The sequence below is a fragment of the Diadema antillarum genome, unplaced genomic scaffold (assembly GCF_040938485.1).
Source record: "Diadema antillarum isolate AM-2024a unplaced genomic scaffold, OU_Dant_1.0 seq00001161_RagTag, whole genome shotgun sequence".
In the NCBI taxonomy this organism is placed as follows: Eukaryota; Metazoa; Echinodermata; class Echinoidea; order Diadematoida; family Diadematidae; genus Diadema; species Diadema antillarum.
In genome coordinates, this window is record NW_027271970.1 from 408,928 (window position 1) to 423,068 (window position 14,141).

At 40.2% G+C, this 14,141-nt stretch overlaps 1 protein-coding gene across 2 annotated transcripts in view; it reads right to left on the bottom strand.

The window, feature by feature from the left end:
* The window catches only part of LOC139744350 (serine/threonine-protein kinase Sgk1-like), a 126,330-nt gene that overhangs the window by 7,157 nt on the left and 105,032 nt on the right, over window positions 1–14,141 (bottom strand). For both annotated transcript variants that reach the window (XM_071654793.1, XM_071654794.1), the window contains 4 exons: window positions 10,716–10,864; window positions 6,654–6,794; window positions 3,323–3,464; window positions 2,633–2,877 (listed from right to left, as the gene is read on the bottom strand). In XM_071654793.1, the coding sequence (XP_071510894.1) occupies window positions 2,633–2,877; window positions 3,323–3,464; window positions 6,654–6,794; window positions 10,716–10,864 (677 nt within the window). The remainder of the gene's footprint in view (window positions 1–2,632; window positions 2,878–3,322; window positions 3,465–6,653; window positions 6,795–10,715; window positions 10,865–14,141) is intronic.

The following is a 14,141-nucleotide window of genomic DNA, read 5'->3' on the forward strand; positions in this document are numbered from 1 at the left end:
CGTTGACTACTGGTTTCTAGACACCTCTGCCGAGTAATGAAGAATGTACTCAAGCATGTGTGCCGATTTGCAAACAAAGCAGAGTAAGAGTTAAATGACATCCACAGAAAGTAATCTCTAGTCATTGACTACTTGTTTCCAGACACCTCACGAGTCTGCCAATTGATGAAGACTGTACTCTAGTGTACGTCGCAATTGGCAAACAAAGAACAGTAAAGGGTTAAATGACATCCACACAAAAAGAAACATAAAACTTAATATAGCTTTAATAGAAAACATTATACTCATGCAACTTTTGTTGTTTCATTACATCCTTATATAAGTAAATTCCTTTCTTTCCATCCCCATAAATGCATTTAATTCTGTGTCAAGTGATGGTTTCACTATCCTCAATACCTGGTACATTTTATTCATCTCCATCTCTCACACAGGTTTGCTTTCATAAACCTTCTATCATGGATCTCTCAATTTCACTTGCTTTGTTGACACATGATATTCATGCAGTCTTAACGTGCAATTAAACAAAATGTTCTTATATTTTGCCCCCTTTTCATTTCAAGCGTAACTGTATACTTATCCTATTGTGACAAGTTTTCTCAATTTTCAGCAATATGAGAACCTGGAAATTGTTAAAAAGACAAACAATTGAGATTTCCTGGAAGGAATTTTATATAGTCTCTATTCATCATCTGTATGCTCTGCTCAAGCCTTTGTTCATGATACTAGTAAATTATCATCTGGTCTCATATGTCAGTGCACTGCAAATGGAAATATTCGTAAACTCTGTACTTCTGGCAAAAAATGGTATCAAGAATTTTCCACCCACTCTCTCAAACAAAGTTCTGTGAGGTAAAGGCAAGTACACTGCAGTGGACACATTTTAAATATCTCTAAAACATGGATGAACTTTTCACCAAGAACAAATCCAGATAGTCTGTTGCACTTTCTTTGTTTGTTATGCTTTGTCTATGTTTTGTCTTTGGCGTCCAGTCACAACAACATTCCATAAATTTCACCCTTATCACCAGCACGATACAAATGAATTCAATGTTGTGTTCTGTGCCAACGGACGCAGTGGAGTAGTCACAGAACCAGGATCTCAAATACACAAAACTGGACGTATGCCACACACTCTGAACAAAGAATTAATTTACCAGATGTCTCATACAATGTATCAACACTATGTTATCAGTTTTCACACGAAATTGTAATTGAAAACGACGTGCTGTTATGGACAAGGATTGTAAACGAAGCTAACCCCCTAAAATAAGCAAAATCATATCTTAAGGGCTTTTTACACTTGTGTTTCTTAACCCCGGACTTTCTCTGACCCAGGACTATCGTTAGTCCCGTACCAATTTTTTCAGCTTTTTACACTGGCCAATTAGTCCCGTACTATCTCTTGTCCGGGGCTAAGGAGAAAACTAACCTTTTTACACTCGTATTTCTTAGCCCCGGACTTTCCAAACCACATGAATATTCATAATTACGCTGTGTATTGTACACGTACACGCACGCACCGGCAGCACTTGATTACCTCGTTTCTGATTGGTCAGTGAGGGTCGGACTTCGTCTCCGTCGCTTAGCCCAGGATTATTTTTTCGTTCTGTTTACACTCACTTGCTTGGCACCGCAATTGCGGTGCTAGCACCGCAATTGCGGTGCTAACCCCTGCTATTTTGCAGGGCCAGATAGTACCGTACTATCGGTGGGGCTAGCCCACTTTGGCAAAAACGAGTGTAAACAGAAAGTGGGCTAAGGATAGTCCCGTACCAACGGTGGGGCTAAGGCCCCCCCTTAGCCCCACCGTTGGTCCGGGGCTAAGCAAAAATTTACAAGTGTAAAAAGCCCTTCAGATATTAGTAGTAAACTAGTTTTATCAATATTTTTCATAGATCCTGAGAGTTCTGGATTATACGGCTCTCTTGTGCAAGAGAACTTCCTTGATGTCCGAGCTGGAGAGAAGAACGTATTCATTCTTCTTTACCTTCTTAATGCTACACATTAAGTTTACACCATGTTTCCGATGGCCATGGCAGCCCCGTTTGACTGAAATGTAGTGCGCCGTGGGTAGGTGGGATGTTCTGCTATTTTTCCCCTCCATATTCTAGTCTTGTTCATTCCAGTCTTTACTCTAGTGAACATGTAGCTATCAGACACCGTTCTCACAGTGTCTGGTCAGGCAAGACTATACAATATTTCCTGTCGTGTCCAACTACAAACTGCCTTTAAGTTTGTTGCTGCCTATTACGTGCTGTCACGTTTTGTTTGAGTTCACCCCGTTTTTTTTAATGGCCTACTACAGTAAAGGAATCTCAATAGTGCTGGGACTGCCGTGGCAAATTTTTTGACAGTTTAAATATCTGGCACTGCACCCTCGGCAATCATGGCCTGTCATGTTTCCCCATCCCATCCCCCCGCGTGGTCTCAAGTCCATCCTGAACCTTGGGTTTTCCCTTAACCCGTTGAGGAGGGACTTATTTTACTACAATACACATTTCCCATAGACATCTGCCTGAGTCGCGAAGAGTCCCGACGAGTCCCAAGTATACGAGGAACTCGTCCTCAATGGGTTAAATTTGCCCTCCCTTAACTAAAAGCACAGCCACAAGAGACAGACAAAAGCCCGCACCTGTAGATGATGTCCAGGGAATGCAGGTAGCCGATGGCGCTGGCGATCTCCGCCGCGTAGAACTTGGCGCGGACCTCGGGGAAGGACTTCTCCCGCTGCAGGTGGAAGAAGAGCTCGCCGCCGTTGACGTAGTCCAGCACGAAGTAGAGCTTGTCGGCCGTCTGGTAGGAGTAGTGCAGACTGACGAGGAACGGGTGCTTCAGGTTCTTGAGGAGCACGCTCCTTTCTGCCATGATGTGCTTTGCCTGTTGCCATGGAAACCAGAAGGTAAAACAAAAATGGCTGACTGTTGGCTTTCATAAGGCCTATTGGTTTTATTTGATCACAAACGGCAGAAGAAATGAAATACTACTAAATACAAAATACATACTTGTCAAACTAGAGCTGCTATGCAATAATCAAGATACGAATGATCAGCTTTGCCATGTAAGCAATACTCAACCTGAGAGCCCTTTCAATATTGTTATACCACGTTCTACTCCTCCCCCAATCCCACACTTGGTCACACTCAGCGTAATTCTCCATATCACATACAACTGTAAAAACTCACACAGCGGAGGTGCTATTAGAATGTTTTCCATAACAAATGTGTCAACAATGCTGTGTTGTCCACAAAGTGAGCTCTCTTTGTGTCTTCACACACACAAAAAAAAAATACGGTGTGCATGGATCTGGCCTGTCTGGACATACCTCGTTTCTCTTGACGATGGCTGCCTTTTGGAGCACCTTGACTGCGTACACCTTCCCATCTATCTTGTGCTTGGCCAGCAGGACTTTGCCAAAGCTGCCCTTCCCGATGACCTTCAGGAAGTCAAAGTCACTGGGCCTTGCTCTGGTCGCAGGAGGTGAAAGATATGGATATAATTCATATATTTCATCTGTTTCAAAACATCTGCACTGACTGGATGAGGGAACACTTCAGTGTTTTCTCAAGTTTGTCAATTTTTTTTTTTTCTGGGTTTCACTCTAGGGGAGATCAGGGGAAGGTTGCATTGGCCTTGCTCTGGTTGCAGGAGGAGGAGGTGAAAGATATGGATATATTCATATATTTCATCTGTTTCAAAATATCATTATATTCATATATTTAATCTATTTCAAAATATCTGCACAGACAGGATGAGGAGACACTTCAGCGCCTTCTCTAGTTTGTCCATTTTTTGTTGTTGTTTTCTTGGGGTTCACTCTAGGGGAGATCAGAGGAACGTTGCATTGGCCTTGCTCTAGTCAGAGGAGGAGGTGAAAGATATGGTTATATATTTCAACTGTTTCAAAATATTCTGCACAGACTGGATGAGGGAACACTTCAGGGCTTTCTCTAGTTTGTCAATTTTTTTTTTTCTGGGGTTCATTTGAGGGGAGAGGAACATTGCATTAAATCCAATGATTATTCATCTTGAAAATAGAATAAAAAATGCCAGTCAAAATTACTTGTTTTCACTTTGAATAAGAGATGACCATTCTTATTTCTTTAAATTTCTTGGAATTAGTGTTTCCATAAGCCACACCCATCACTAAAACAGAATTGGTTAGTCGCAAAGGTATTCCGCTGCACACCTTTATTAGTTAAAAAGAAATAAACATAATGAAACCGAAATATTAGGTCATTCTTTCCCCTACCAGTATAAAACAGCAGGTCATTTTGAGGCCAATTTTATTTGCTACTCAGATATGAGCAAAGCATTTTGTCAGATAAGATTTTCCCCAGCACACGATGTGGCTGGTTCGAGAAGGCTATCATTCTCCAAGGGGGTGATTTATCTCTAAATTTAACTGCTGGCATCAGGTGGAGTGGAAGGAAAATTTCTCACCATTCGGCCATTAACTGCATCTATTTTGTACCTTGCACTACACAAAAGCTGTTAAGACATTTAGGAGTGCTGAAGGCACACACCAATGCTTCAATGCTATTAAGAGCACCAAGGGCTGGTGTTTCATACTCTAGACTACAGGTGTTACATGCTTCTACTCACACACACATCCTTTGTGCATTGCAATATGTATTGACTTTTTAATAGTACTGAATGGAATATTCACGTATATCTCAAATAATCAAATAAAGCACTCCTACAACCATTTTTTTTTATTGTTACAAGGGGCTTAAAAGGCTACATATATTGTATGCTTTCCTGAAAAATCAATGATAACATTCGTTTGTATGCAATATCGACATTTTCTTGGCAAATGCATGGCCTGCAAAGTCCATATTCTGAAGTTCTGTTCATGAACCACCACCACCACCACCACCAAAAAAAATATAAATATATATACATACATATATATATATATATATATATATATATATATATATATATATATATATACATATATAAATGTATATCAAAAAGAAAGAGTTTGCAAGTTCGCTCAGAATGACTGAATACTACCAAAACAAGAGACCCGCGGGTCTAGCGCTCACCTGAGTATCGCAAGTTCACCTTTCACGCAGTCACTAATCTAAATTATTCACAGCTCTACCAAAATTTGACGAGGCATTCTCAAGTGGAAGATGAAAATGTACAATAAGGGCCCAATTTTTTCAAGATTCCTTAATTTGGGGGAATTGGGGCCCCCTGGGGCCCTCTGGGTGGGGCATGGTGCCCAGTTTGATAAATTGAGATCCTGACCACCTAGGGATGCTACCTGCCAAGTTTGACAAAAATCCATCATGAGGTTTTCAGGAAGAAGATGAAAATGTACAATTCAGGCCCCCATTTGGACCCTTCCAACCACCCCCCTCCCCCTACCCCCAAGAGGGGCACCCCTGGATCTCCTATGAACAAACTTGAAACTACAGTCATTAATGTACTCACTCATAGTATTATCTCAGCTCTATAACTTCTGATTCTAGAGAAGATTTTTAAAGATTCCTTCATTTGGGGGGTTTGGGCCCCCTGGGGGCCCCTTGGGCGGGGCATGGTGCCCATTTTAACAAATTGAGATCCTAACCCCCTAGGAATGCTACCTGCCAAGTTTGGTGAAAATGGGTCATGGGGTTCTCAAGAAGAAGATAAAAATGTACAATTTAGGCCCCATTAGGACCCCTCCTCACCCCCACCCCCCCCCCCCCCCTGGGTCCCAAGGGGGGCACCCCTGATTCTGCCATGAACAAACTTGAAACTACAGTCATCAATGTGCTAACTCATAGTATTAACCTAGCTCTATCACTTCTGGTTCTAGAGAAGAAGGTTTTTGCGGATTCCTTAATTTTGGGGGGTTTGGGCCCCCTGGGGGCCCCCTGGGTGGGTCATGGTGCCCATTTTAATAAATGGAGTTCCTAACCCCCTAGGGATGCTACCTGCCAAGTTTGGTGAAAATGGGTCATGGAGTTCTCAAGAAGAAGATGAAAATGTACAATTTAGGCCCCATTAGAACCCTTCCCCACCCCCCTCCCCTGGGTCCCATGGGGGGCACCCCTGATTCTGCCATGAACAAACTTGAAACTACAGTCATCAATGTACTAACTCATAGTATTAACTTCGCTCTATCACTTCTGGTTCTAGAGAAGAAGATTTTTACAGATTCCTTAATTTTGGGGGGTTTGGGACCCCTGGGGGCCCCCTGGGTGGGGCATGGTGCCCATTTTAACAAATTGAGTTCCTAACCCCCTAGGGATGCTACCTGCCAAGTTTGATGAAAATCGGTCATGGGGTTTTCAAGAAGAAGATGAAAATGTAAAAAGTTTACGCACGACGCACGACGGACGACGGACGACGGACGACGGACGACGGACGACGGACGACGGACGACGGACGACGGACGCCGGACGAAGGGCGATCGCAATAGCTCACTTGAGCCTTTGGCTCAGGTGAGCTAAAAAAAAACCAAACAAACAAACAAACAAAAGTATTCCAAGACTTAGTTCACCAGTTGCTGAGCATAAATATCACCAAGAATAATTTAGTAAGGTGTGTTTTATTGACTGTAAAGAGGAAGATTGACACAAATCTTTGTAGGCTGATGTTTTGACTATCAGAGAGAGAGAGGAAAAAAAAAAAGGCAGAGAAAAGTGGGCGTTTCTTACGATGGATTGGCTGAGGGGCCGAGGTTGATGGTGTTGGGGTCGCTGGGGTCACTGAAGAACTCTGTGTTGTTCTCATCGATGACGTTGTTGTCCGAGTTGTTCCTGGGGTCGTCCAGCGATAGGAAGTTCTGGACCTCAGCACTGATTGATCAAATGAGGGCAGTATATTGGGATGGTCAGGGAAAGAGACAAATTGGTACATGCATTTGCATTTATCGCAAAATAACGTGGTATTTCACACAGCAATTCTTAATGTGAATACAAATATACTACAAAATACATTGTGAAGTACCCTGGTTTGTCATATCCAACACACATTGCCACTATAAAGAGCAGTCATTTTTTTGTACATGCTTCACTCCCATACACATTTCTAACATTTCAGTTTCGTGATCATATAGTCAGTAGTGTATTGCACATTACATTGGTCAAAAGAAAGAGAGAAAAAAAAAGTTAAAGAAGCCACAACGAGCATACTGCACGTGATGGAAAGGCTTTATTTTCAAGTGTAAACATATCTGGAAAGCATGAAAAAAAAAGAAGAAATTACTGTCTGGAAAACAGCATGCTTGTTGGGAGAAAATGGTCAATGAATGTGAACAGGTGGCGCTGTTTAGCTCTTATCTTGAAGCAGCTTTAACCCGTTGACGACGGACTGATTTTGCTACAACACACATTTCCCATAGACACTTGCCTGAGTATACTCTGGACTTGTCCTCAACGGGTTAACAGAGGAATCCTCTCAGGTAATGATATTCAAAGGCCATTCAATATCACATGACTTGAACATTAGAAATGCAAAACCCTGAACTACAAACACACATATATTCCTACTGTATTCTGCTTGTACTGCATGTCTAGCATGATGACTTGCTGTTCCCCTCACCAGATTTCTCACTATGTTAATAATCTTTTGACCTGATAATCATTATTATTATAATTTGTCACAACATCTGCAGTCCCATCAGGATCAAAATTCCATTTTATGGCATTATACAGTATGCCCAAAAAAAAATTACAATCGGATTTTCGCATCGATAACACCCAATATGATTAAACCGTCTAAATGCTACTTCAGGGTCCTAAAATATAACATATTAGCTCCATTTTGCAGAAAACCCCATTCAATTTGGTTAAGCAGTCACAGAGAAATATGGATTGTTGTAAAGCATGTCATGAGTCTGATTCTTCCAAGTTTAGCACTGGCATGCTCTTGGAACTGCATATTAATGTGTAAACACAATAGACAGAACTTGGAGGGAAGGGATTCCTGACATGCTCTACAAAAATCCTCATTTCTCTTTGACCACTGAAGCAAATTGAATGGGGTTTTCTCTACGATGTGGGCAATGAGTTATAGTTTCATACCCTGAAATTGTATTTGGATTGATTCACTATTTTTAAAGTTATCATTGCGGAGGGTACCGTTGTAATTTTTTTGGGACATACGGTATTTGCTGTAACTAAGACATTTTTTTCCCTGCTCAATATTTATAAGTAACTTTACAGTAATCATCTTTTCATATTCAATGGAGCTTAAAGAATGACCATAAATATGTGAAACAGATTATACTGATACATTTTTATTCATTTAGTTGGGAATCGGCCTGACAGATTTTCTTTTCTTGTACATTTTTATCACTACAAATTGAACAAATTGTGCATATTTGCAGCAATAACTCACAGCCTGCAGTATAAGATAGAAAGAAAGAAAAAATCTGCCTCTACCCACCGAATCTGAGCTAATGAGGTCTTAACCACTTGCCCAAGGCAAAACTCTCAGAAATTCAGCGAGGGGGAAAAAAATTCCATTCACATGTGACCTCAATTTTCTTTTTTGCCAACCTCATTTTCCCATTAGAAAGTCTAATCAAATTCATCTCACCCTAGGCACAATAATTAAAAAAAAAAAGATGTTCATTGAAAAAAAAAAATCAGAAGCGATAAAAAAAATCTGATGTATCCTGAGGAACAGTGATGTCATTACGAGACAACTCCGCCTACTTTAAATGCTGCTAGGGGCTAGCTGTTTTAATTTAATGATGTACCAAATTAGAATTAGGGTCTTTTGACCACCTAGTTCATAAATGATACAGACTATAAACTGGAGCCTGCAACATTTTACAGTTGTTCTAAATACTAAAATTTGCTGAAAAACCCTCTCCACATCCGTTTCTATCAACTTTAGCTTCTCTTTATCTTGTTTGCTCTCACTTTAAGAGGCAGACACTGCAATGCTTTCTAGCTTTAGAAGAAATATCATCAAGGAGCAGCTAAAAATACACACAGCAGACTATACAGATTTTCCCCGATTAATGCCGGTGCTGTATTAAATGCGACAAGCAAGAAACCGTCCTCGCATTGTATCTGTGTCAACCAATTTTGCCATCTTCGCCTGAAACCCCCCCCCCCCCACCCCAACCTTCAATTCCCCAGTTCTTCTTCCTCCACGTTTGTTTGTTTTTTTTTGGTCTCCTGTCTCTCGGAGGTTTCTTCCAATCTGGACGACGATGAATCGTTAAAGCTGGCCTTGGGCATCCATCATATCGGAGCTAACCCAAACAAACGAGAAAAACGCGCTTCCCTCGTCGTTGTCTCCGCTTGTGCCTCGCACTGGATTCCGCACCGGCCTTCGGCGTGTCTTTAGGCTTTTTCCTGCTCATCTTTCTCTATCTCTATCCCTCCCCCTCTATCTCTCTGTCTCTTTCCTCAGTACGCCTTATCAAATTCTTGATGAAGCAAATCCAGCATTTTTTTTTCATCCTTTTCTGTGTCTTCTGCCCCCTCGCTGCCCCCCCCCCCAAAAAAAAAGTCTTATCCACCCTCAAAAACAGAAAACCCTCTTATTTGCTTTCCTTATCCTGCTTCTTGTCTTGAGCACTTCATCCTGGCACAATCTAAATGCTTTGAACAGGGTGTGTTTTTTTTCCCCCACCTGAATTAAGGGATGCAAAAAAATCGAGCTGTAATGTTCTTGGACGGTTTATCAATATTGGCCCATCAGAATCGATAAATCAAGAGCAGTACCTAAAAACAGAAATGCCTGCTCCTGCATAAACACAGACTGTTTGAAGGATGCAGTCCGTTTATTGCACAGACTTAAATTACCATCTGTCCGAGTTATAATGATAGGCAATTATGACAATTGCAATTCTTTCTTTGAAAATCTCATGAAGCCTTCTACTTAAAGAATAATATATGTGTGTCCAAGATGCACCTAGACAAATTGCTTTTTATCAACCATAAAGTTGATATTTCCATCTACTTTTTGTACAAAATATTCTGACCTTCTTGACATAGTTCTGTCTGCCTTGAACATACAATACTGTGTAAAACTGTGACGTACACAAAGGAGTTATTTCAAACTTCAAAACAAAATGACAAAATAATGTTTTGTTTTTTTATGCAATCTATACAAGGAAAGTATCATATTATGCTCCGTGAGCGAGACAGCTCATAAAACATTTTGAAGGAGAAGATACCGATTGAATGTCAACTTCAGTTTGCAATAAAGTTTACAAGCTGGCAGCACCAGGCTTCAGTGTTCAACAAACTTTATTAATTTTTCACATTTGATTTCATAAATAAGGCAAAGTAGAGTACGCACTCTATCTATGTTGCAACTAATTCTCGCTTTTCAATTTTGTAAATTCTTAATCCGCCATGATGGGGCAATGAATATCACCAAGTCCAGGCAAGCAGAATTTCAAAATCCCCTTTAACCCGTTGTGGATGAGTCCAGAGTATACTCGGGCAAGTGTCTATGGGAAATGTGTGTTGTAGCAAAATCAGTCTGTCCTCAAAGGGTTTGAGTAATAACCAGTATTAATTTTGACTGTCTCATGGACATACCCATTTTGGCCAATTTATGCCAGCTGAAGGCTCAAAGGCTACAATAACATAATGATACTGTTCACATATGCTCACGGCAACAACAACAAAAAAAAAAGATTTCTGCATCCTGATCTAAAAATGGATATTCATGCGTGAATGGGCCTTCTGAGATCCCTTCCCCTCCCCCCTTTGTTGAAAAAAAAAAGAACAAAGTTCGGAGATACTAACTGCTGTAATATCTGCTGATTGTTGATGATTTTCTGGATGAAATCATGGAGTCCTTCCCTTCTCTGACGGATGAACTCGGGGTCAAAGTTGTTCCCGAAGAGCTTCTTTCCCGGTAACTTCAGATCTGCTCCTGGAAACTTCTTCTTCAGCTGCAGGTATAGAAGACAATGAAAAGTAGGCAAGTATTGGTTAGCACATTCTTTCCCTCAAATCAATTACTTTTGTAGACCTACTTTTGGATTTTTTTCTCCATCTTGTACCTGTGTGCCTCACAGCATAATGCTAATATTCTAGAAGAATACACTTTAAGCACCTTGAAGTCAGTGAATATTTCATTTCATTGGATCTAATTACTCTGAAATATCTGACAATTAAATATCTGATCTTGTTTTATTTCTTGTATTTCATCATTGGCTACAGGTTCTCAATTGCCTAGTGGTAGTGTTTTAACCGCATTGAGCAGACTATGCGATTATCTTTTTCCTTTGATGACATTGTTTTATGTGGAATGGGGAAAATGGAGATGAAAGAAAATACATTGACTCCAACAAGAGATCGGGAGGCCCTATATCACACATGCTACTGCCAATCATTCCAGACAATGAGCTTCTTTTTTTTTTGCACAATTTCACCTAACATCATCAAAGGGCCAATTCCTGTCATCCTTTGCTCTCTACACTGCTCTTTCAAAGTATAATGTTTGCATCAAGTTTAATTAAAAAAACAATGTCATAAAGATGTCTGTGATTATCAGGCAAATGGCACAATGAGAGATCTAATATGTGAATATCAATGTTCTATGTCACAGCAAATCAGATACCCTGATCTTGACCCCTGCAATATTAACCTATGACCTCATCAGCGGCAAATCCAGAAGGGGCACACCAGGCACGGCGCCTGCTCTTTATTTAACTATTTTTTTAAACAAGATAAATAAAAAGAAAAAATGGGGGGGGGGGCACGTGCGCCCCCATGATTTTGTAAAGGTGCCTCCCATTTATGGAATTCCTGGATCTGCCCCTGCTCATGACCCCAAAACTGGCAAGATCCTCCTTCAAAATAATTTTTTAGTTCATCATTGGATCACGAAAGCATTTCTATACTCCCTAACAAATAAACACCAAATGACAGCACTCCTTTGGCACAATCTTATACAGGTAGAACATTAACAAAATAAAACCTAATTTCCCCTTCTAAACTGAATTCTAGAGAAATCTAGTTACAAATGAATTAATTGAATGTTTGTACCATTTTACTGACTGTCTGCTGCCTTTAACAAACATGTCACTCTATAAACGGGAAACATGCTACTTTTTTTTTCTTTTTCCACCGTCTGCAGTCTCATGAACGTTTGACCTTTTCCATGAAAGCATGTAATCGGAATGAGAGAAAGAAAGTACATGTATGTTTAATTCGGGTGACAATCACACAGTTAAAAAACTCTGTGCTGTCAAAAGGTTAATCAAAAAGCTACCGGAACAGATCTCAATCCACAAGAATCAAGCCAGGGGATCCAGTGACAGGGCGGATTAGGAGATAATCCGCTGGAACTAAAAATGCACAAACCACAAAGACATCTTCAACTGAAAAGAAAAAAAAAAAAACATAAAAAGAATTGGCATGGCAGTCGGTGTGCTCAATCAGTCAATCAGTTTACACTGCCTGGCCTACGCGTTTTGTAGATTAAAGGGGAAAATCAAGATATGTTCGTTACATTTCTTCTATTGGTTAAGCTGAAAAAACTGCATTGTCTGCTCTACAGTATTTCATCATATTGACATGTATGTACACAGTCCAAACTTCGGCGAATAAATGTGGAATATATTTGTGATGCAACAGAGGGTATTATTTTCACAAAGTCTACAACACTCTATCAAAAAAACACAAAAAACAAAAATAAAAACAAATGAACACATGAAAATTACAGGAGCTGTGCTGTTCTACAAGCATTAGATTGAGGCCTGTATTCCACCTCAAAGACATATGAGGGTGTTTGATAGTAGACACGTCATATCTAAAATGTGCAACCTTTTATGCAGTACAAACTTCCACTTCTCCCCAACATCTCCCCCCCTCCCCCTCTCCCCCTTGGTAAATTTGAGGTAGTTGTGTTTCAGCTGAAATTGCAACACAGATTCCTGCAACCAAAACCCACACCCTTGAAGGCAGAAAGAGGAAAATCTATAATTCCAGGAATGACATCTCCAATTCTCCTTCTGAAGCCATGAAACGTGGCATAGTCCTCAATTCCTTACAGAGGGTCATACGGACTGTCACGTCTCCGTCAAAATAACCACAGAGTCAACACACTTGACCCAAACTTGAACCTTATTCAGGAGAAACATACATGTATGTTATCAGCCAGTTGAGTCCACAGGAATGAGCTGTCCTGGTAATCCAGGCCACACAGTCATACATGTGTACATGGTTGTACATATAGATGCATCAAATACTGTTTTTAAAAATCCCTCACGCACTGGGGGAATGAAGCTGCTGACGTGATCATCTTCTCATGATTAACCCATTCCGTACTGAATTCTGAAATTCCCATAGACTTAATACAAAGGCTACTAGGTTCCTGCATGGAATAGGTTAAATTGGCAACTCTAATTTCATTGTGTATCTCATGAAGCTGGTTTCACTCATTTAATACAGCGAATCATACATACAGTAGCTTTGAAATATCATCTCTGAAAGGTCCAGTTTACCTTTGGGAGCAGTGATTTAAAAAATGTTCAAGATATCACTTTTGATGCATATGTGTAGGTCAGCTGTATCACAAAACTTCCTATCATATATTACATTTTTGCAATAAAGTCTAAAATATAAGGAGATATCACTAGATTTTTCTCATTTAACTGTAACTGCAAACAGTTTAGTCTGGAAACATTGTTATTATAACTAATCACATTTTGTGTATTTAACAATACTTAACATCAATTGTACGGACTCAAATTTTTACGGTGGTTGTTTCTATCCCTAACTCACATCTTAGAACTAAGCAGTTAAGTGCTGGGTTTTTGTTTCATCTGCAAATAGTAAATTATGCCTTTAAGTTACACTACATTGTAAATTGCTAATTAGAAATTGCTGCATAATGCAACATTCTACCCTGGTGTAGTACTGGTGGCAATTTCTTATTCCTTAATCACATTAAATGCGCCCAAATGGAATTGTACCATGCAGTAGCCCATTAACGCTGTGCGCATAAATTGTTGTGTAATTAGGTTCAATGCAGCTTGTGATGATAGAGCGGAGTTTCAGAACCCACACAAAGAGAAGGGGGGGGGGGGGGTCGGGGACAGAACAAAAAGACAGATAAGCCACTATAAAGTAGCTCAGATAGCGTGCTATAATTAGCAGGTTTGGAGGCTTGGGATCTCATGAATGATAAGGAAAGATTAAGTTAATCCCTCCTTGACTGCG